The 22,292-nt window shown below is 48.1% G+C and overlaps 1 protein-coding gene across 6 annotated transcripts in view; it reads left to right on the forward strand.

Annotated features, from left to right (window-relative positions):
• The first annotated feature begins 848 nt into the window (after window positions 1-848).
• The window catches only part of NLRC5 (NLR family CARD domain containing 5), a 36,938-nt gene continuing 15,494 nt past the window's right edge, over window positions 849-22,292 (forward strand). For 3 of the 6 annotated variants that reach the window (XR_007379432.1, XM_048958231.1, XM_048958235.1), the window contains exons 1-22: window positions 2,387-2,493; window positions 4,574-4,763; window positions 5,253-5,553; window positions 7,884-7,946; window positions 10,477-10,542; window positions 11,163-12,918; window positions 13,891-13,974; window positions 14,283-14,366; window positions 14,447-14,530; window positions 15,365-15,454; window positions 16,207-16,257; window positions 16,687-16,749; window positions 16,973-17,056; window positions 17,620-17,703; window positions 18,107-18,196; window positions 18,815-18,880; window positions 19,392-19,472; window positions 19,860-19,943; window positions 20,346-20,429; window positions 20,968-21,057; window positions 21,182-21,229; window positions 21,640-21,714. Coding sequence is in view for 5 of the 6 variants with exons in the window: in XM_048958231.1 (XP_048814188.1) it covers window positions 4,758-4,763; window positions 5,253-5,553; window positions 7,884-7,946; window positions 10,477-10,542; window positions 11,163-12,918; window positions 13,891-13,974; window positions 14,283-14,366; window positions 14,447-14,530; window positions 15,365-15,454; window positions 16,207-16,257; window positions 16,687-16,749; window positions 16,973-17,056; window positions 17,620-17,703; window positions 18,107-18,196; window positions 18,815-18,880; window positions 19,392-19,472; window positions 19,860-19,943; window positions 20,346-20,429; window positions 20,968-21,057; window positions 21,182-21,229; window positions 21,640-21,714 (3,434 nt within the window). In the remaining variant the exon portion in view is untranslated. The other 3 variants (XM_048958232.1, XM_048958233.1, XM_048958234.1) reach the window with 3 other exon arrangements.

The raw sequence follows: 22,292 nt of genomic DNA on the forward strand, positions 1-22,292 counted from the left end.
AGCTTGCAAGTAAGGGTTGAATTCTTGAAGGCTGCGGACGCTGGGTTAACAGTGGGAGCTAACAGAAAGAGGCTTGGCCCATCTTTTGGCATCTCTTGTATGGCTGAAGACGTGAGTTTGGAGAGCAGTCTGTGAGCACACACACCTTGTGTCCTGGGTACACCCAGCACCATGTAGAGCCGCGGGCAAACCGTGCTCGTGCTGTTGAGCAAATGTGACAGAAGTAATAAAAATGATAAGGAAGCCAAGGAGATGATGAGAGGAAGAGTAAGTATCTGCTCAGGCAGCAGGATCCTATTCCTTCCTCCTTGTTTATCCGAAGGGGCTCAGCTCTTTTGCAGTATTGGTTCATTCCATACTCTGCTCAAAGTGCCAAACATAAGGACGTAGTGATGATCACATCAGCAAAGGCAGAGGGTGACATTCTCCTCATTCTGCCCCATACTAGAGAGGAAAAGGAACCTCCTCCCTTTGCCAACTGTAGTTTGCTCCGTGGCCGAAGGAGCACTGGGCTCAACCAGCTGCCTGACAGCACAGTGGGAGTTGAGGAGTGTGATTTGGCTGCCTTGGAGCAGCTCTGCTGCAACATTCCACCTCCGCTCTGGCTCGCAGAGGGGAAACCTCCCGTCTTCACGGCTCCGTCTGCTGAAGCTGGGGGTGCCGGGGCGCGCAGTGCAACCCCTCGCAACATGGCGGCGGGCGCTGAGGGGGCTTCGGTGCGCGGGAAAGCCGCAGGGCAGCGCCTCGCGGCTCGCGCGGCTCCTGGCGTGGAGCCGGGTAGCGCGGCACGAACCACGTGCTTTCCCGGCAAAGCGGTTCTCAGAAACCGCGGTTTCACTTTTGGGTCAGCCGCGGCGGGGCGACCGTGAGCACCGCGATGGGGGAGAGCCGGGCCGGACCGACACTGGGGTGAGTGCTGCGGGTGGGCGTCCCGTGCCTCGGGAGGCTGCGGGGTCACCGTCCTCGTCCGTCCGTCCGTCCGTCCTGCGCGGGGCTGCGCGCTCTGTGCCCTGAGGGCGGAGGAGCTGCGCTTGGCACCTGCAGAAGGCTTTGGGCTGGTGGTGACCGGGGGCTGGTGGCCATCGCGTCCCCTCACAGCGTATGGCTGAGACCCCATTTGGGGCTGTGCGTTGGGGTGTGCGAGTCCCCCCGTGACTTGCATCCCCTCATCTCACTGAGGTGCTGTGTGTGGCCAGAAAGCGGTGGGGTAGGTGGCCATGGGAGCCCAGCGCGGCCCTATGGAGGTCTGGTGACCAACCATCGCTTCCTGCTGTCCCACATGGAGGTTTGAAGTGCTGCTGGGCACAGCTTTGCTCTCGAGGCCAAACTTCCTTCCCATGAGGGAAGCCGCATTGAGATGGCTCATTCTGAAATTACCCACATCGGTTGCTTCAGCCTGAAGGGAGAAGGCGAATGGCAGATGCTGTGGCTTTCTGTGACCGAGCGAGGTATGAGCCGAGGGGCTTTCGGATACCACTTTGCAGGAGGAGTGTTTGGCCCCTTTGAGCCGCCAGGCTGCTCTTCTGGCCCCACTGACACACCAACAGCATGTAGTGTGGGGATGGAGAGCAGCCCATGGGGGTCGGCTGCCCCATGCCTCCTCAGCTCCCCCATCTGCACTCCAGGCTGCTGTACCCCCATCCACCCTTTGTGGGTGTTGCTGGCTCTGGGTTTTGGTTTTACCTTTCTTCTTTTCCAATGCGTGGACTTTGAAGCGGCCAGGTGTGCTGCGTTGCCGAATCTGGATCCTCTCTGCACACACAGTGCAATCTTTCCTCAGCCCGTCCATTCCCACTCTGTTCTCACTTAAATCCCGTTCCTTCTCCAAAGGAAATAAAGATCACTTTTTTTCTCGTAGATACAACAGAAATAGTAAACCGATATTTCCCTTTCTCCCAGCGTAATCAGGCTTTTTGCGTCTAAATAACATTTCTATTGCAAGAGCCTGAACCAAACCAAGGAAAGAGGTTATTCTGGTTGAAATTTGCCCTCAGAACCATGGGATTGTTAAGGTTGGAAATGACCTCTGTGGTCGTCTTGTCCAGCCATCCACCTCCCACCCAATTACCCACAAACCCGTTCCTTTGGAGCAGCCCCCTAATGCTTTTTGTCCATCACCATCTGGCTGTGGATTCCGGGAAAGGATAACTTCCCTGTGTTGTTTTTGTTGGGTGCAGTGGCACATCTGACTTGCTTACTCACAGATGCGTTGATGCTGGGGGAATTCCTGGCTGTTCTAACTTTCATTTTGCATTGTCTTTTGCTCTCTAAAAGTCCCGGAGGGCACCAAACGGAAAGCAGTAAGTCGTGAATTCATGACAGACGATGTTGTCTCCCTGCTCCCTTGTGCTGTAGCTTCTCCTTTGGCTTTTGCTGCTGCTGCTTCACTTCTGGGTGAGTTGCACACACTCCAGGAGCACGCAAGGAGGTAGATTTACAACAGATTTGCAAGGGAGCTTCATCCTTCTGTTATATCTGTGGTGGCAAGGAAAGGTGAGCGTGCTGAGGTGGGGGCGTGTGTTTTTGTGCTGCGCTTCTGCATTTGAAGAACAAGGCTTAAAGCTTTGATTCCCCTTCTCAGGTTGTTTTGTTTGCACTTTATATAGAGCTCAGAGGCGTTTCACTGCTTCCCATCCTTTCTGGTGGTTGGGCAGGCGTTGTGCTTTCGCTTTCAGCAGACTTTTCAGTGTCGTTTTGTCCCTGAAATGAATCTTATGTTAATTCGTGTGTCTGTTCTTTGCCTGAATGGCCTTCAGTCATCACTGATGCTGAGGTCTGGTTAGTGTTATTATTTTCAGTATGGTCTTATTAAGTATTTAGCTCTCAACCAGCTGAGGAGTGAAGTCAGAGCACTGCTGTCTGCAGAGCTCTGTGCGGGGAAAGGAAAACACAGATGATGACATTCAGTAGCACTCTGCTCAGGCTGCTGGAATTGAAGTTGGCTGTGCAGGAAACCCTTTTAGTCTGCAGTTTGGTTTGAGTGGCAGCTTATATTTGAACACTGGTTATGTCCAGTTTTCTTGCCATTTCCACCAGGAACCTTTTTGTTCTTGTTAGTATAGTGAGTGCCAAGGCACTGTGGGGGGATTTGTACAGTGGGATTTTATTTCCTTTTTGATGGACCCCAGAGCTGCCTCACTTAGTGTGTAACGCTTCCTGAAAGTGTGGTCTGGGCTGGGAACCCAGGTATGGAGCTCTGCAGGAAAGATTCTGTTGTACAGTACGTGGTGGTACTGCAAAATAGACAACCATAGTGCCATAATTGTCACTTGAAGAGTCAAAGATTAGTGACTGCTTGATGGATTCAGCAGCTCCTCCCGACTCAGTGTCAGCTACTGGAACCCCACTTACTACAACCTTTAGAGCCTGACCTGTCAGCCTGTTGTTCACCCACTGCGTTGTGTTTTGCCTAGCTGTATGGTGGACATTTTATCCAGAAGAATAGTGTGAGAAACAGTATGAGGAGCAAATGAGAGAACTATTGAGCCCAACAGGATTCCATCCAATCTATTTCACCTAAGAGGATGCTTCCATTCAACAGTGTTACCAGCTTTTTGTCCTTACGCTGAGCTATACTGGCCTCTGTCCTACCCCCAGTCCTGCTCTCACCTGCATAATTCAGCCCCCCTAGGACACACTGTTGCTGGGTCTTAGGGCCATTCCCTCAAGCCCAGCTTTTTGCATGCAGAAGGCAGAGGGTAGAAGGAGAGGATTTGTTGTGGTGAAACACTGCGGTTCAACAGCTATAGATAACCAAAGTCCAATGCTAAACCATGTTGGCAGCTTGAAGCCGGAGCTCTTTCACTTGTTCTGTTTTCCCACACCAAACACATGTAGTCTTGGACCTGGAGGGGTCATCCACTCCAGATACAAGACAGAGAATCAGTGGGGGGTTGTGTTTCTCTGACTTTTTTGTGAGGTTGGTAATGGTAGTGGTAGTTAGTACTGGCTTTAGACATTAAACTAGGGCAGCAAGGTGCTAGGGACAGCCCAGTGGCATGCTCCTAATGCTGCCTCACTTGTGCTAGGGTTTTGCTGTGTTTGGAGGTGTGTGAATGTAATTAATCCCTTTCCTCATCCTTTCCTTGCAGTCAGAGTGGCTGCAACCAGTCAAGTTGAGTGAGATGAGCAGCTCAAGTCAGGCAGTGACACCAGGGAAGCTATGAGTCTCTTGAGATATTCTTGTAAAGCCTGTCTTCTTCATCTGTATCTCACACTAGGCTGAGCCCTGTGTTCTTATCACATCAGTGACAGATCCTCAGATGTCCAGATTTTGTGGTCACATCTGGTTTGAGCTGGAGATCATCCAGGTAGGGATGATTCCACAGAGATGGAGATGGAATCCATCAAGGAGTCACTGATCTTTGACTCTTCAAGTGAAAACTATGGCACCGGTTGTCTATTGTGCAGTACCACCATGTACTGTACAACAGAATCTTTCCTGCAGAAGGAGAGCTCCGCAGCTGAGCCCAGGATCAAGGACAGAGCTTCTAGACCTGTCACCCATGTAGCTGCCTGTACCTTTTCATGTGTACTCTGCTCTTCATGTCTGCTCTGTTCTTGTTTCTCCTAGGGATCCACACTGAGTGAGGGTGCTACATATAGGCATGCACCATGTGTTGAGGTGCTGCTGTGTGCTGAAACTCTGCCACTGGTGACCACTTCTTTGGCAGGATATGGAGGAAAAAGTAACTTCGTATTTGCATATACTGCTGGATTGCACCTAGAACAACTGGAAGGAGGCTGACTACACAGCAATGCAGGTAGGAGAACATGCGTGCATGGCTTTGTTGTTGGAGGGAAGTGGAAGAGATTGGTGGTGTTGTACCAAAGCAGAAATGTAGTGATCATCCCCACAAAATGAGTAGCAGGAATAGCACTGTGAGCCCTTGGGGGTGGGAAGTATCTTACTCTTAGAGTCCCAGGCCTCTCTAGAGGAGCTGCTGCATGCAAAAGATGCCTTTGGTATTATATTTGGCAGATGGTCACTGCCTCAATACAGCAGAGGAGCCTGGCTGCACCTGGAGAGCCTGACTCATGTTGTTTGCACTCGTCCATTGCAGCACAACGCAGCAGGCAAACACAGCAGTCATTGCACCGCCTTGTGTCCGGGCTAGGATTTGCCACAAGGCAGATAAGAAGTGCTGGGTGGACCAGGGGGGTAGAACAAATCCTGCTCAACAGCAGGACTGCGGGGTGAGCATCTCTCGCTTCCATGCCCATTGCTACCCTTTCAGCTTTCATCCCCCCAGCCCACACTCCAGAACGACGATCTCAACCTGGAAGCAGCTGTAGCAAGCATCCGCCCCCAGCTAGTGGAGTTCCTCAGCCACCGTCCCGACTGGCTGCTCGCTGCCTCCCAGCGCTTCCTCCCCATGGCTGTCCTCAGCAGCTGGGCAGGTGTTGCTGACCGCAGAGAAAAGGTCTCTGTGCTCCTCGACCTGCTGGAGAAGGCTGGCCACGCCACCTGGAAACAGTTTGCACAATGCCTGTGCATGGAGTGTGACCTGCCCCTGGAAATGGAGATACTGCTCATGAGTTCTGCAGGAGAAGGTAGGTAGCAGGGGTGGACCAGCTTCCTCTGACTGCTCTCCTAACACAGCCGGTGTCTTGGCCCTCTGAAGGCACTGATGCTGCCAAAGCCCTCAATTATGCACTCAGTCAGTGGGAAGTGACAGTCCATGCTGCTCAGGCAGCTGCAGGCAAGCCCAAGCCACCTGGTAAATGAGCTACCTTTCCTTCTGGTTCGCCCCTCGCACCATAATCTCTGGAAGAAGAGCAGTCATTTCAAAAATGCTTATTGCCAGCAAACAGCAGCACTTCATGTTTTTGAGAAGTGCTTTTTCACCACGGCTGGTGTTGGTGGGCACTTTCTCATCTGAATCTGAAAACAAGTGGGTTGCTTACAGCATTGCTAGCATCACCTCGTTTTGAATGCCCCTCTGCAGGCTGGCAGTGGACTGGGCTTTTGCAGATGGGGTGTTTTGAGCAGGGGAGAAGTCCATTAGAATGCAATATACGTAATATATTTCTCTTCTTGTCCTTCTGCTGGGTGCTGGTGACCAGCTGGCTGTGATTGCCCTTTCAACAACAATTGGCCTGATGTGAGTTGGAGAATATTTGGATATTTGGCTTAGAAATGTAAATTGAGAGTGAAAAAAAAAATAGTTGTAAAAGCTAAAACCGATTAAAAATGCATGTTCCCTCTCCAATAAAGCTGAGATGAAATGTTTTGATATATGTGTAGAAAAAATTAAGAACAATCCTTTATTTCCATGGATTTTTAACTGCTTGGTTTTGGTTTTCCTGATCCAGGAGGAAAAGAACTAGAAAAGTCTTAAAGTACTTGCAGAAAAAGGAAAGCACTTCCCCACATCCCTCATTTTTACTTGGAAGCAACGTCTCTGTAGCTGACACAGTCCCCTCTAGAGTGTAACCACTGCACTGTGTACCAGGGTGTAGGCACACACGGGGTGTGCACACTATGAAGGCCTACAGTACCAACCCAGCTGTGCTTATACCTCATTGTATTGCTTACCTGGGACCTAACTTCTCCTCTGCTAGCACCCTGCATAGCAGGAAGTGATGAGATCTCAGCAGCCTGTATCTAACACCCTGCTTGCAATAACTTGCCATTACTTGCATCAGTCAACGGTTGCAGCCGTTAGTGACCGACTTCAGCAGCTGTTACTTTTGCAGAAGGGAGAGATCAGTCAAGCAGCAGGAAATTGCACTTAGGACTGATGTGGCCTTCACCTCAGGACTAAAACTGAAACAGATTTTCGCCTTTTAATGACATGAAGTATCATGAAAGAAATGGTTTCTTCGGGTTTCAGTGTTGGCTTATGCCAGTTAAACTGCAGTGTTACCATTTTAGCATCACTGCTCCTGCTTGAAGGTGACTTGGTTTGATTTTGCTCTAGTGTGATTTTAAGGGCAGCCTGACCCTGTGCATGGCAGGGGCTGTCCCAGTCAGGGCAGAAGATGGCATTGAGGAGGACACCCTTCAGAGTAGCAAAGTGGTCTTTAGCTGGGGAAGATGAACTGTGATTGCCTCAGCTGAAGTGACTCTTGTGAAAACGTGTTTCTGACTGCATGGTGAACCAGACTGGGACCACAGCTCGTGGTGCTTTGCTTTATGTGGCACACAGGGCAAGAGTCAGCGCATGAGAGATCTTGAATGGATTTTGTGCGAGGCTGTGGCATGGCCGCATTTGCAGCCTTGTTCTTCATTGCTTTTGTGCTGATGCTAAAGGTAGAAATACCACAGCACTGGCCTGCATTTCCAGCTGGAGATGGCAACGAAGAGAACTTGTGTGTGAAGGCTTCCCATCTGGTTTTGGGGAGCCATCCTCTGGGACGTGAGTTTACCTAACTGGTGGTATGCAGACTCCTGCTTGGTACGAGCAGGATCTCCCTCAGAAGTTTAGTGACTGTGGGGCTGCCAGGGAGCTCCTGCATCTCCAGCTGCCTCCTTCACTGCACAGCATTGTGCTGCCATGCAGTGAGTCAGAGGAGGTCCTTGCTTGGGCTGAGTTTCATCCCAGAAACAGCTCCTGTGCAGAAGCAGGGAAGAACGGAACTTCTTTTTGGCTGCGTTGTGGTTTTAGATTAGCCAAAGCTGCTTGTGCTCTGACTTTGTGTATGTCGTACTGAACAGCTGTTTCACACCTTGAAAGCAGAGCTTAATTGTTAATTTGAGCAAGCTGAGAGGAGATAAGATGGGGTACCAGAAACCTGGCTGTGTTGCATCAGCCCTTACACAGAGCCTTGTTAGTATGTCGCTGTCTGTGTTGTGAGCTACTTGCTCTTTCATTTTATCTGATCAGTTTTCAAGAGCAGAATGATGGCAATAACTCTGATTTCCCATTCAACTCCTTTAGGTAACTCGACTCAGAAGCAAGAAGTGCACACAGATACGAGTGACCAGTCCTCTGTGCCAAGAGGTAAGGCTGAAACAGATCCGTGATGCTCTCAATGGTCTTGGAATGTATGTGTTCTGCCTGTGGGCTGGACAAGACTACAAATGTCCCACATACTGGCTACAGCACTGGCAAAGTGATTGTCACGCGTTGTAACTTCAGGTTTGTTTTTTCTGGTGGTGCTTTCCAGATAAACATCTCCTGTTTCATTTTCTTTCCCTGCATTTCAGAATAGCCTTTTTGGCCCTGGCTCTGATGGGGAACCCACTCAGTTTCTCTTTCCAGGGAATCTCCCATGCACTGTGTGAAACCCCCACTTTTTACAGCTATGCTATGGTTGGCTCACTGAGAAGTGGAGGAAGTTGGTTTGGCTTTTAAAGAATTATCAGACAGACTAACCTGGAGTCAGTCCAACAGAAATCATTCTAGGATGCGGGAATCTGAGCTTAAAATAATGCGTGGTAATAAGTCTAGGACTATTTTCAGGGATGAACTTAGGACTGTGGACTTCCAGCTATGCAGACTGTGAAATGAGGGATCCCTCCTCTTCCCTTAGAGCTCTGCAGTGCCATCATTGGACGTGGCATCGTTGGAAAATGCTGTTGGATTGGGGCACCACTCAGCACTGTCCCTGGACTCTCACATTACAGCTGCTGGAAGAACTGGAGGCTGCTAAAATCTGAATTGCCTCCTCAGTCTCCAGGTTTTCAGCCTCCAGAAATGAAAGAGCAGCCCAGGCCCTCTCAGTGTAAGGAATCCCACAGCAGGATACACAAAGGATGTGACTCTGACATCCAGTTTGCTGAGTGTTTGCAGCAAAAGGAATCAATCCAGGTCATCTGCTGATTCCTGTTCATGCTGAAAGCAGCCATCAGTTTGCTGTGTCATTCTGAGATGTGTGAGGGAGGAAAACGAAGCAGTAGGAAATGAGGCCTTGCATTCTGCAGGCTGCAGCACAGAGGAGTTCCTGAGCCATCAGCCTGGCAGTGCAGAGAGCAAAGTGGAAACCTTGGGTCCTCTAGAGGTGCTTGATATTGCTGTCAGGGTGCTGGATTGCCCATTGGTAAAACACTGGCAGCAGCAGGATCTTCTTGCAGAGCTGCCTGTGTTCCTTGCTGAGGTTTGTTCAGCGTCTTACAACTTTTATGTTTGCAAGCAGGCTTTTAACACTGCACTCCCTGAGCAGCAAACACATCTTAATCATTGGTGTTTTCTGTTCCTGCTCTCTTCCAGGTCCATCACGCGGGCTTATCCTGCTTTGGGTGGACTTGAATCCTGAGGAGGAGTGGAGAATATTTCAAAGAAACTGGGCTGTGGGCTTTGCTACAGCGGGTAGCTGGGATGTGTGCTCTCTGTATGTGGCATAATCTCTTGTCTCAAGTTTGGCACTCTTCTTCCATACGCTCAGAACCACTTTGTCCACGCCCCACGCACCTCTCCAGTGCTTGTTCAACTACACTGTATGCAGACCTATCCACTTTTGTCCCTTACCTTTAACTATACATTGAACATATACATATATTCCTTTAATTATACGTTGAACATATACATATATTCCTTTCCCTTTTCCTTTTTGACATTCCAGCAGCTGTGGTGCCAATGGGGTCACTTCCTAGGATGCTTTTTAGTGGTTGCTTTTTGGCTGAGGTTTTGGCATTGCTCAGCAAACAAGAGACAGAGCAAAAGAATCATTTACTAAACTTAATACATTAAACATCACCCTTCAAAGCATGTGCCTTTTACAGTTTGTGTTGTTTCCTGCAGAGAGGTTTCAAAGCAGGTTGTACCATTTCTGATCTCCCAGCTGTCAGAGGCTGAAAATGATCAACACTTGGTCATTGCTGTCATGTTCCAGTATCAGATAGATGTTGATTTCTTGTGTCTGGTCACGTGTCCCTCAGAGAGATAGAAGGACCTGCTCAAGTTTTCTTCAAAAACACCCAAGGAGGTTGAATAAGAAAGTAGCACGTTACGCTGCGGTAGGCACAGCTGGTGTTATAAACCTGTATGAACTGAATAAACCAAAGTGCTGGAAGCCTGGAAAGCAATGGAGCTCAGGAGGCTCCATTAAACATTAAGCAGCCTGGATGCCAAGGGCAATCCTGGGAGCTGCAGAGTGTTTGGGCCGTAAGGACCAGCCCAAGCTGACTGTCTGAGTGACAGAATCATAGGGGTGGGAAGGGACCTCTGGGGATCATCAATTCCAACCTCCCTGCCAAGGCAGGTTCCTTAAAGCAGGTTACACAAGAAGGTGTCCAGATACTTGGAATGTCTCCAGAGAAGGAGACTTCTCTTCCATGGCCTTTTGGTGAAGACCGAGTATAGAATCTGTACTTATCAGTTTAACTTTCAGTAGTTGGATGCATGTCTGCATTTACTTCAGCAACTGCAAAAACCGTTGTGTAAGCTCAGCTTGAATTTCCAAATAGTTTTCTCTCCCTGATTTTGCTCCTTTTTTCAGTTCCCTGGGTGCTTTGCTGAAGAGCCTTACCCAGCTCTCTGTAAGCTGACGTTCCAACTACTGTTCTGATGTGTGTCCACCTTTCCCTTTCAGGGTTGACGCGCCGCCGCCGTAGCAGCAGCCCCATCAGTGATAGGGATGCTAAACAGCAACGCCTGGGTATGTTGATATGCAGAAGCAGAGCAGTGATGGGTTTCCCTCTGAGGAAAGGACATGTTTAAAACTTCCTTGCATAAGTACTCAGCAAACCAATTTCCTGCATTGAAGGAAACTTCTGCTTTGTGTCTGCAGAAATTCTTACGCAACAGGTTCTGAAATGTATCAACAGTGGGACCTGGCTGGGGATGCAGATGGCATGTAAAGACTTGTAAAGCATTGTAAAGCATTCAGCTGTTCATCTTCTTTGTATTTATTTGTTGGGTTTTTTCTTTTTAAACCAAATTGGGAGATGTGATGATTTAAAACCTTCTAAAGGCTCCACATGTTAAAAACATGTATGGTTTCAGCTCACTCTAAAATAGAATGGTAACTGAATGGATGAGCGATGACAAAATCAAGTCACAGTAAATCCAAGAAAGGCTCAGTGGTCTGAGCAGGCCTGAGGGCTGTGTAACACTGGTGCAAAAGGGGAAAAAAACATTTCTGTGTGTTCATAATGTGCATCTCTAGCTGTGTGAAGCAGCTTCTGATCAGGGCCGGGGTTTCTCCGGGAGCAGCAGTGTCTGCTGTGTTCCAGCTCAGAGCTAACTTTTCACCCTCGACTCACTCTGCTTCCTCAGATTCAGCTGAAAAGTATCGCCGTCTTCTCGTTGACTCCATCTGCAAGAGATACGGAAGCAGGAGAGCAGCAGGAGCAGCAGCACAAGAGCCGGTGCAGCCGCTGGCTTTCAGCCAAGCCTTTGTCAACCTCGTTCTTCGGCAGAGCAAAGCCTCCCGACTGAAAGAGAGGGCAGATAAACCCCGAGAGGACGTGCCCAGTGCCCCCGAGCCAGAAGAATGTGTGGATACAGCCGTGAGGGTATCAGATCTGTTTGGTAGCGTGGTCCGATCGGGTGCAACGAAGGTGATTTTTTTGTTTGGTAAACCAGGTACAGGCAAGACCGTGCTGATGCACAGGATTTGTCAGAAGTGGGCAGAAGGTGTCTTGCATCAGTTTCTCTTCACTTTCCTGTTTGAGTTCCGGCAGTTGAATTTACTAAAAAGAAAACTGACTCTGAAGGAGCTTTTGTTTGACCTGTTTCTTCAGCCTGAAGACAGCTCTGATGCAGTGTTCCAGCACCTCCTGGAAAACGCCCAGCGTATACTGATCATCTTTGATGGGCTGGATGAGTTTGCGGGTAACATGGACGTGTCGTCATCTTCTAAAGGAAGCTCGAATCGTTGCTCCAGTATGTCCATATCTGAACTCTTTGCAGAGCTTTGTCATGGGAACCTCCTGCCTGGTTGCACGGTGTTGGTCACCAGTCGCCCTAAGAGGCTCCCCGACTTCTTGATAAACACAGTGGATTTGTTGGCAGAAGTTTGGGGGTTTGATCACGAGAAGGTTGAGGAATACGTCAGCCACTATTTTCGTCATCATTCATTCAGAGAGCAAGCCATCGCTCACCTGAAGAACAACACCAAGCTCCTCAGCATGTGCCAGATCCCTGCTCTGTGTTACGTCGTCTGCATCTGTTTGGAGTATTGGCTCCTTAAACATCAGACGAGCGTGGAACTCCCTCAGACCATGACACAGTTTTATATCAAAATGCTTCTCATCTTCATAAACAAACAGCAGGGAGAGCATGCGGGTGATGAGGAGGCTCAGCTGAACAGTAACAAGAAGGCCATTTTGGGTCTGTGTGATCTTGCACTGAAAGGCCTGGAAGCTAAGAAGCTCGTGTTTTACGTTGGAGATATTCCAGAGCACGTGAAAGAGTTTGCTTCCTTGCACGGTCTGCTGACTGTCTTTGAGGTGAAGACGAACAGCGCTCGCCCCGAGACCGGCTATGCCTTTGTGCACTTGAGCCTGCAGGAGTTTTTTGCAGCCCTCTGTCTCATGATAAGCAAGAATGTGGACAAGAGCCACCTGAAGAGGAAGTTATCTCTGAAGTCCAAGTGGACGTTAAGGAATGAGGCAAAGACTGAGTTCATGGAGAGCTTTCACATCTTCCTCTCAGGCTTGTCATCTAAAGAGTGTAGAACATTTCTCATGTTGCTAGCTGAACAAAGTGAAGCTTGGGTGCAGGATAAGCAAGATGTCATCCTTCAGTCCCTCAAGAAACTGGCAGCCACTCAGCTGACCGGGCCCAAAGTCATCGAGCTCTGCCATTGCACGTTTGAAACGCAGGGCCTTCAAGTGGCCCAGCACATTGGGAGCCTGCTGAACTTCAAGTATGAGTTTAAAAACTTCAGACTGACACCTCTGGACATGTCGGCTTTGGTTTTTGTCATCAATTTGGGCCAGGATGTGACTCGTTTGGATTTTGCGGGGTGCCCCTTAGACACAGGCTGTTTGGAGATGCTGGCCAGCTGTAGGAATGTGGAGCATCTGAGGTAAACGTGCGGTGTGCTGGGGGCTGGCAGGGCAAACCTAGCATTTCTGTTGTAAAGGGGAGAGAAAGAGGATGTGAGAAAACAGCAATTTTGACAGCAGAGAAACTCAGTAAATAATTTATTTCATAGAATCGTAGAACAGCCTGGGTTGAAAAGGCCCACAGTGCTCATCCAGTTCCAACCCCAGCCCAGGCTGCCCAGGCCCTGGCCTTGAATGCCTCCAGGGATGGGGCATCCACAACCTCCTTGGGCAACCTGTTCCAGTGCCTCACCACCCTTTGTATTTATGAGTGGCTGGAAGATGTTAAGGTGATAAATCCATTCTGGCTGGTTTTTTATTTTTTTGTTTGGAAAGCAGTGAAAGCAACAAGGTAGTTAGCCTGAGAGATGAGGGGAGAATGAAAAGTGCTGCTTGGCATTAAAAGGCAAGATAAATCGTGGTGAGCAAATGAAAAAATGATGATGAAGTCACCATAAAGCAGGTGAACAGGAGATCACAACTGCAATCCAAGGTGCCCTCCCTATCAGTACTTTGCTGTAATGCTGGAGGGACTTTCCAAGCAGGATCTCTTGGGATTTTTCTATGGAAGTATCTTCTATGTAATCCCCCCCATAAAGGAGGTACTTTGCCTTCAGACCTTGTGTCTTTTATATTCTGGAAAATGTTGGTTGCTTTGCCACTCAAACTAACAGCACCTGGACTGGAGTCATCCTGCTTGCGACTTAGTAGGTAGGTGCCACTGTACCAAAAGACAAAAGACCAAAAGACAAAAGCTTTCTGTCCTTTCAATGCATGCAGTTAATGTGCAAGTTTAATGGTTTTTTAAAAACCAGATTCCACCAAAAAAGAAAGTGACACAGCCCCTGTTATAAAATCAATTCAACACATATGTTTTTTGTTACGTTTTAACCTGCTGTGTGGGCTACTTTCTTTGTTGTATTTAATTTTTTTCCCTTTTCTTTATGTTTTAGCTTTCGGAGTAGGAGGTTTGGTGATGACTTTGCTGCTGCACTTTCAAAGAGCTTAGGAGGAATGGGGAGCCTGAAGAAACTAGAGTAAGTCTGCTTGCAAGGTCTGAGCCTCCTCTGCTGTGCCTCGCAGGTTAATCCCTCACTCACTCAGTGCTGATCATACAGAGCCATGCAGAGCAGCACAAACATCTGTGGCTCTTGTTTTCTACCACCACCTCCTATCAGGAGAAGTTTTGCTCTGCCCTGGTTAAAGAGCAGCAGAAAGTTGGTTGCAGGTCGCAGAGTCAGGCAGCATCCACGTGTGTGGTGCAGGCACGTTCTGGGATGGGTTTGCCGTGTGCTGCACAGATGCCAGGCCTCCCTCTGCTCAATTTGATGCTTTCTTTTTCCAGGGTGACAGGTGGGAGCATCACAGCTGTGGGGCTGACTGATGTGGTCCGAGCTTTGTCACATTGCCTGCAGCTCGAGGAAATAAAGTGAGTGTGGTGTGGCAGTGCCACTGCAATCAGCTGTACATTTGGGTTTGGGGTGCTAATGAGACCTGATCTGTGTGCAGCTTGCAGGACAACCGGGTACAGAATCCAGACGTAAAGACAGTGATGGAGCTGTTTTCCAGAATGGAAAAGCTAAAGAAAATAGAGTGAGTAAAAAAGACATAAACATATCAAAAATGTTAGCTGTTATGAAACCAAGCACAGCATCAAAGAGAGCTTAAGAGAGAGCCTCAGAGCAGGGTTGATGGATGGTAAGGGTTGATATTAGTAGAGGTGCCACTAGAGGACGTGTGGCACAGTTTTTCTCTTCTCCCTCCTCACCACCCTTCCCCTTGGTCAGGTTCAGATGAAAATTCCTGAGCAGATGGCTCTCTCCCTCTCTTCCAAGCTTTCCTTTAGCCTTCTTGTCCTGTCCTGTCCCTCTAGGAAGGCAAAACCAGGCCACTGCCCATCCACCTTGGTTAAAAGGGGGACACTGCCCTTAAAGGGCATCCCATTCCCCTGGGTTGTGAGCAGGTGAATCCAATACACCTGCAGTTCCTGCTGTGGAGGGGAAGAATGGTGAATGCACCTGCTCCTCTGCTTTCCTGGAGTGCTGGATAATGCTTCTGGAAGTGTCACTGCTGCCCAGCGGAGCATCTGATCTTACAGGGAAGTTTGAAGGGCAGTGCAGGTGTAAGTCGTGTTCCCTCACATGTTTCTGATACATGTAGACAGCATTATTTTATGATTACATTGAGGTTCACAGGTCTGTGGTCCTGAGGTTCTGTAGAAGCAAGATGTTAAAAGGTTTAGCGAGGTCCGACAAGCAGTGAAACAGCATAAATGTGTGGTTAAAGAGCAGATCCTCAAAGCATGCAGGTGTTGTGGGTTCAGGGGTGTTCCTGAGAGTTTTGAGAACCTTCAGTGTGTTGGGGGTGTGCATTTGGGGAGCTAAGGACCATGCCTAGCATCTGAAACTGTCTTCCTCACATCCACAGTCTGAGCAAGAACAATCTTTCCTTGAGTGCTGTTCTCCTGTTGGCCAAAGAAGTCACTGTGTGTCAGAATGCTACTGAGCTACGTGTCAGGTATCAGAGCATGAGGGCTCTTACCAAAATCTTCAGGTGATGGCTCTATCGATGGGAGCTGCTTTGCAGTTATTTGTGGGTTAATCAAAATTGATGAAAGAGGACTTTTGCTCCTTTTTGTTTTCTGTCTGAAACACAAAATGTGAATCAATCATCTTATGGATTCCCTGCTTGCATTTTTTTTAATAGATCTTTTTGTCTATAAATTGGTTTGCAAGTGTGGTATTTCCTCATCAGTAGCAAAATCTAAACTTGCTTTTAAGCTCTGCAATATATCACTGAGGAAATTCTCCACCAGCTAGCATAATAACAGATTTATTTTTGCTTTTGTAGGTCTAGGATGAAAGAGAAATGTTTAAACCTTAGCTCATGTGCTTTTGCCATAAGTCTGATGGGCCAAGTTCATCCTTGGTGTAACTCAGGGGAAGTCAGCCTGCATACAGCTTTTTCTCATTTTTCTTGCTGGAATGGAGTTTCTACAGAACCTGTGTCCAACACATGGCTGGCTTTGCAAAAAAAAAACCCAACCCATTTCTTAACCACGTTTCTCTTCTGTGTGTGTCAACACAGAGCTGTGGTGCTGCCTTCCAGCCCCATGGCTGCTTTTTAGCTTGTCTGTGGCAACGTGCTCACATGGCAGATTTTGACTCTTTAGCACCCATGGAGCAGCTTTGTTCCTTACTGAGCTCCTCTGCTGAAGAAATGACATCCTTCTACTAGCATCCTAACACTGGCTTCGATCTCATTTTCAGGAAGGACACTGTGGTAATATATTTCTCGGGCACATCTGGGAAAGTTCCAAGGTGAGAAACTACACTTGGTCGTGTTCAGCTTGTTGTGCTTTACTCAGTTATGCTGGTTTAAACCATCAGCTCAGTGTCACTCTAAACCACTTCAGGAGAACTGATTGCCTTGCATCTGGCAAAGCTTCCTGTAGTGGCACAGTCTCACGTGGAGGCAAAGCATCCTGTGTCTTACTTGTGCCTTTGATTTGGAACTCAGAAACTGAGTTGATTCAGATAGAAAGAAATCCCCTGTGCTGATGGCTCCCATCTCCTGATGGGGGTTTTCTGGCCTTGAAGATCATTTAGCCTGGCTTGGAAGGGTTGGTGGGCAGAGCCCACAACTTGTTGTTTTTTTCCAGAAAGCTCAGAGAAAATGTTAACCAGCTCCTGATTCCTCAGATGCTTTGTGAAGCCATGTTGAAGGCCAAATATTTTGCTTGTTTGCAGGTCTTTGGATTTGTGGGAACCAAACAAGGAATGTGCGACTCCAACCAGACATCTGAGGCTGTGGTAAGAGAAGGCTCTGAAATTCCTCCTGGTTGATGGGTTCATGCCTCCAGCAGAAAGTATTGGCTTTCTGAGAGCAGGAGAACTCAAGAGCGCTGTCTGCACGTGCTGAGGCTGGAAAACATCCCTCCCAGCCCTGGCTCTGTGTGCCTTCATCTGGAGACAGGCTCCAGAAATGCCAGCTCCCACTGTCCCCTCACTGCTCGTTAACCTTCTCTGTTCCTAGCTTGCAGGCTTGTGGCTTGTCCTCAAAACATGCAGAGGAGATCGTGTCCATTCTCCAGAGCTACCCACACCTCTCTGAAGTGGAGTAAGTGCACCTTTCCTCCCTGTTGCATTGCTGTGAGTGTGGGCAGGAAGCAGGCAGTGTTAGAGACAGAAGGCAGCGAGACCCCAAGGGAGGAACCCAGCACACTGTGCTGTGTCTGCTGACATCTTGGTTAGGGATTTTTGGTGAGGTTCAGTGGGAGCTGAATGCTGAGCAGCTTTTGATTCCTGTGACAACTAAACTCCAATTTTCCAGCTCGCTAACTTGAAATTGAGATGGAGAACTTCCTTATCCAGTGTTTCCTTCTGTCCTTTCTTCCATCCTTCCTTCCAAGGGGCTGTAAACACTTGCTCAGTTGGTTTCTTGCTTTACCCTTCCAATTAAGTTTTTTATGTTAGATGTTTTTGGTACTGAGACATGAATCTTGCTTCTCTAGGGATAAAACTCTTAGTCTGGAGTTGCTCTGTGCAGGGATATATAGGGGAGATTGCTCTGAAGCAAAAGAACTGTCCAGGCAAAAAAATAATTAAAAAAATTAGGGAAAGCAAGTAGATTTTGAGGGCTTTGTTGTTTATGCTGTCCCCACTAACTGAAAAATGCTTCAGTTTATCAGATAACAAGCTTGGGGATGAAGGCTGCAGTTTCCTGCTGGAAAACCTTCCCTGGATTTCAGTTTCAAAGCAGCTGAAGTAAGTATTGCCTTGTACAAAACCAGATTGCCCTTTTGTTTCTTGAGCTTGGGTTACAGAGGGGTTCAGGAGGCAAAGACCTCACGCAGTCCAGCATTGCAGAAGCAGCTGTGAGCACTACTGGGGAAGGATGGGGTTCATCCTGAGAGGCTGTTCAGGCTGAAGCTGGTCACGTACTAAGAGTATATCACTCAGAAGTAGCTGTGAGGGCATCCAAAGTGCCATTTTATTACAACCCTTTCTCAGGAGTAGTGGTCCTGTGTGTTTTGCTCCGTGTCGCTTCTGCAGTGCAGTGGGGACAAGCGTGCAGCAGTCAAGACTGCTTTCATCAACACAGCCCTTCTGTGTGTTCACTGCATGTGTGATTTCAGTAACCACACGTTTGCCTTTTCCTCCTTCTTAGTCTGAGTCACAACCTGCTCTCCGTTAACGGCCTTTACAGTCTGTTGAAGGCAGTGAATTCCTGTCAGAAGGTGGTGGAGGTGGAAGTCAGGTATGTAAGTCTTGGAGAATCATCTGAAGTTCATCCCAAAGTCTGAGAGTTGGGTTCTGAGAGCTGTGTTAACTCACCTCAGGATAGGGGCAGGTAGAGAGTGTGCAAAGATGGTTGCTAACATTTGCCTGTGATGACACATCATTGCAGGGTGATTCTATCTGAGCCACCATCCAGAGTTTGAGAAGGTGCAGGACTGTGTGCCCTGTCATGCTTTGGGGCGTGCGTGGATTGAGTTCTAGGCTCATTTCTGTGCTCTGCCTTGGGAAGTTTTGGAGAGACAGTCTCTGTGGAGTTTGAGCAATGGTGACATCTCCTGGAGCCGAGCTGAAAGTTCTCCTCTCCCTTGGAGACACCTTAGGATTCCTGTGCAGCAATTTTGTCTGCATTTTTTCTAACTGCTTGGAGAAACTGAGTTATCAGATATTGCATAGTTTTATCCAGCCAGGGTTTAAAGCTACTGGAGGTGATCTTTTGCTTGCTTTGGGAATAGTTTAAATGATGAATAGCACTGAGGCGTTAGGAGCAGATCTGTACCAACACCAAGCGTTCAGAAAAAAGAACCAATTTCAATAATCAAAATGGGCCATTGATTGATTGATTTTCTTCTTTACTCAGCCTTTATCATAACACTGCAGTCCTGAGGTTTACAGAAGATGGAGAATTTGCTTCCCCTCCTCCTGGGTAAGGTGTGCATGGACATATGTGGGTTTGTTTTCTTTCTTCTCAACATCTTGTTTAGTTCTTATGTCCACTTTTGGCACCAGAGGAGACTCTTCAGTTCTTCCTTTCTTTCCTCTGAGTCTGAACTTAGTACTCTCCCCTGGTTTTCTTAGCTATTTGGAATGTTTTCCACTAGCTTCTGTTAGGTGAAATTCAAACTCAGACATTTTGGCATTTGGATGCTTTATTTACTTATGACCAGGTTCCTTTTGCAAGACACTCTTTGTGCACAGTATGTTCAGGTAAAAGCTGAATGCTCCATAAAATTGTAGCTTAGATGGGAAGTCTGTCATATTCCTCTTGTCCCCAGCCTCCTGCACTCTCAGAGTGTTGGGATACTCACTGAAAGAAAGAAAACCTGCTATGGAAAAGATGTGGGTGTGGGAATCTTTACCTGGGGGTGAGCCCTGGGCATCTGCCAAATTGCCAAAGCCTGAGTGTTTTATCCTTGTCTGGTTTTGTGCTCACTTAGTAGGGAAGAGCCTTTGTACCCTACTGATGACCAATGGGATGACAAAGAAAACCAGACACCTGCTCCCTCCAAAAAAATAAGGTACTGCTGCAGATATCCATTGTATTTCATTTATTCCCCATGTCTGTATCCTATAGCTGAATGAAACCCACAACTCCGAGTTCGAATGGTGAGTTGCAAGAGAGCTGGTAAAGACCCATTCAGTCCTCACTGTGCTCACAGTCCTAGCTCACAGCTCTGGAAGCTCTGTGGTCAGTGTCTGTGGGCTTCTACAGCACTCAAAGTAGCTGTGGGCTGTGCTTCCTCATTGACAGCATCAGTGTGGTGATTGTGTGCTACGGCGTCAGCTTCCACGTGGCAGCTGGAGGAGACTGGTGGTGACAGAGCTTGTGGCACTGCAGGGATTTGCTGCTGTTAGTAGGAGAAATGCAATGGAAGCTGGACTATTGATTTCTCTTTTTCCCTTAGGTTGACAGACTGTCGTTTTCAAGCCAACGACCTGGAGAAGCTGTGTGCAGTCCTGAAGGAATGTGGCAGCATCTCTGAGCTGGAGTGAGTCCTTCGTAACTCCTACACTCTTTATCTGCAGTTTGTGGGGATATTGTGAAGATGCCATTTATCTGTGCCAGAGTGTTGCACAGAAATTGTAGCATACACACAGCTTTATGTGGGCTGGTATCCTTAGTCAGGGAGGCATGCAGTTGTAGTGTTCTCTGAAGGCAAGGGTCACAGCTTATACATCCAGAAAGGAGCTGTTTGATCACTTAGCCTGCCTTCAGGAGGCACAGAAGCTGTAAAATCTTGCCTTGTGTTTTTGGCCCTGGAGCCATATGGGACCAAACCTGCAGAGTATGAAGAATGCAGGCCTTCTGCTTTCAGAGCTCTTGCTGCTAAGAGTTAATGGTGTTTGTTGTGCTTGCCTTTGAAAATTAAGTGCCTTTCTTGAAATCCTAGCCTCTCAAGTAATTATCTGGGAGATGAAGGACTTGCCCAGCTGTTGCAGTTCCTCCCGAATCTGAAAATGTTAAGGTCACTCAAGTGAGTAGCTCACATTTCTCTTTACTCATGGATGGGTTTTTGTGGGAGTGTTGGTACTGGAAGCACAGTCTATATTTAGGAAGGGCTGTGAGGATCAAGTGAAGTTACAGTTTGTGTTTTGCAAGTGTGGATCTGCTGTGCCCTCTGGTCTTTCCTCATCTCTATCCTAGTGCAGATTCTTGCCTCGCATCACTATTTTAAAACACAAAGAATTTCACTTATGCCTAAGAAAAAAACCTTTTCTGTTGAGCACAGTCGAGCACTGAACGCAGCTGCCCAGAGAGACTGGATTCTCCATCTTTGGAGATGTTCAAAGCCATGCCCTGAGCAGTCTGCTCTGAGCAGTAGGGTTGGGCTAGGTCATCTGCACAGCTCAGCTCTGCACTTGTGTCTGCAGAACTCGGAAGCTTGAAAGCACAGGAAGAAAGTTGAGAGAGAAGCACCTGAGGATGTTGGACAAGGATGTCTGTTACTGGATGACACAGTATAAGTTGGTAGTTTTGCTTGCCACAGCTGGTTTTTTCTCTTCTTCCTGTAGGCTAAATAACAATCAGATCTCCCTGAGCTCTGTGTTCTGCTTAGCTCAGTCCTTATGTACACTGGAACACATTGAAACAATGGACCTCAGGTATGACCAAGAGTACTTTTCCTGTCATTTTCTGCTATAAGACTTCAAGCTGTGTGTTTTCAGGAGTAATACAGAAGCTCTTGACTTCAAACTCCATGCTAATTCTGTTCTGCTCTGGTTACAGCTTAGGACGCATGCAGGTGGTTCATCTAACCTTTGGGGACAGAATCAGGTGAAGTCACATCCACTGATCCATTCAAAGCCTTTCAAACTCCTCCTTACAAGATCTCATATAAATGTAGATGTGTGTGTCCCCCTCAGTGAAGAGTTGTTTGGCTGCAAGCTGTGGCGGTGGTGGTGGGAGTGGGGTGATCCTTTGGGCCTGATTGAGGCTGTGGAGCAGACAGCAGTATCCCAGTGATGAGGGATATGGCAGCTCAGAGCAGAGGTCCACAGTGGCACGTAGATGCAGTGCTCTGAAGGCTGGGGAGAGGGATTCTAAGACCCTTCTTTGTTCTGGGAACAGCAGACGATGGAGCGGGTGGAGCTTGGAGGCAGACTGGAACATGAGGCCACTGCCCTTCTGCAGTTACACAGGGGCAATGACAGCACAGCTGATGGGAGAAACTGTTCTTTCCCCAGGCTCAAAAGGACCAGCAGATGGAGAAGTTGTTTCCTGGTGCATCCAAAGCACGTAACAAATGGACAGTGCTTTCGGTATGGCAGCCCAGCTTCCTTTTGTCACACAGAATGGTGGGAGAGTTGGCTCTGGGATGTGTCTGTAGTGTAATGTGTGGACCAGACCTGTGCCTCCAGCTGTTTCTCCTTCCCTGGACACAGGGAACTCTCCTGTGCCCAGCCTGCCTTCAGAGGCAGACTCTGCTCTCCTGGGAAGAGATTTCTTTCCCCCACTTGCATCCCACTGATTGTGAAGAAATGGGTCTGGGAAGGAAGGATGGCATCTCTTCCACATGGAGCCACTTCTGGAATATGTTTGTCTTTAATCTCTTTCTCTCTCTTCAGTCTTCTTCCCTGTTAAAGCTGGCCAGGGAGTCCATACACCAAAATAACACTTGGTCACGAGGTCTTGGCTGGCATAATTCGACAAAGCCTTGCACAAATCAGGCCAGCTGGCATCAGCCTTTGTGCTGTGGGGTGACTGGAGTCAGATCCTAGAGGCAGATGGGTGAATAATACACCTTCTTGGTGTAGACTTGGGGTGACATTGACTGCAAGTGTGTATGTGAAAATAAATAGTGCATCTTTTGCTTGGCCATGCTCTACAGGGAAAGATT

This window comes from Lagopus muta, chromosome 12 (assembly GCF_023343835.1).
Source record: "Lagopus muta isolate bLagMut1 chromosome 12, bLagMut1 primary, whole genome shotgun sequence".
NCBI classification, from domain to species: Eukaryota; Metazoa; Chordata; class Aves; order Galliformes; family Phasianidae; genus Lagopus; species Lagopus muta.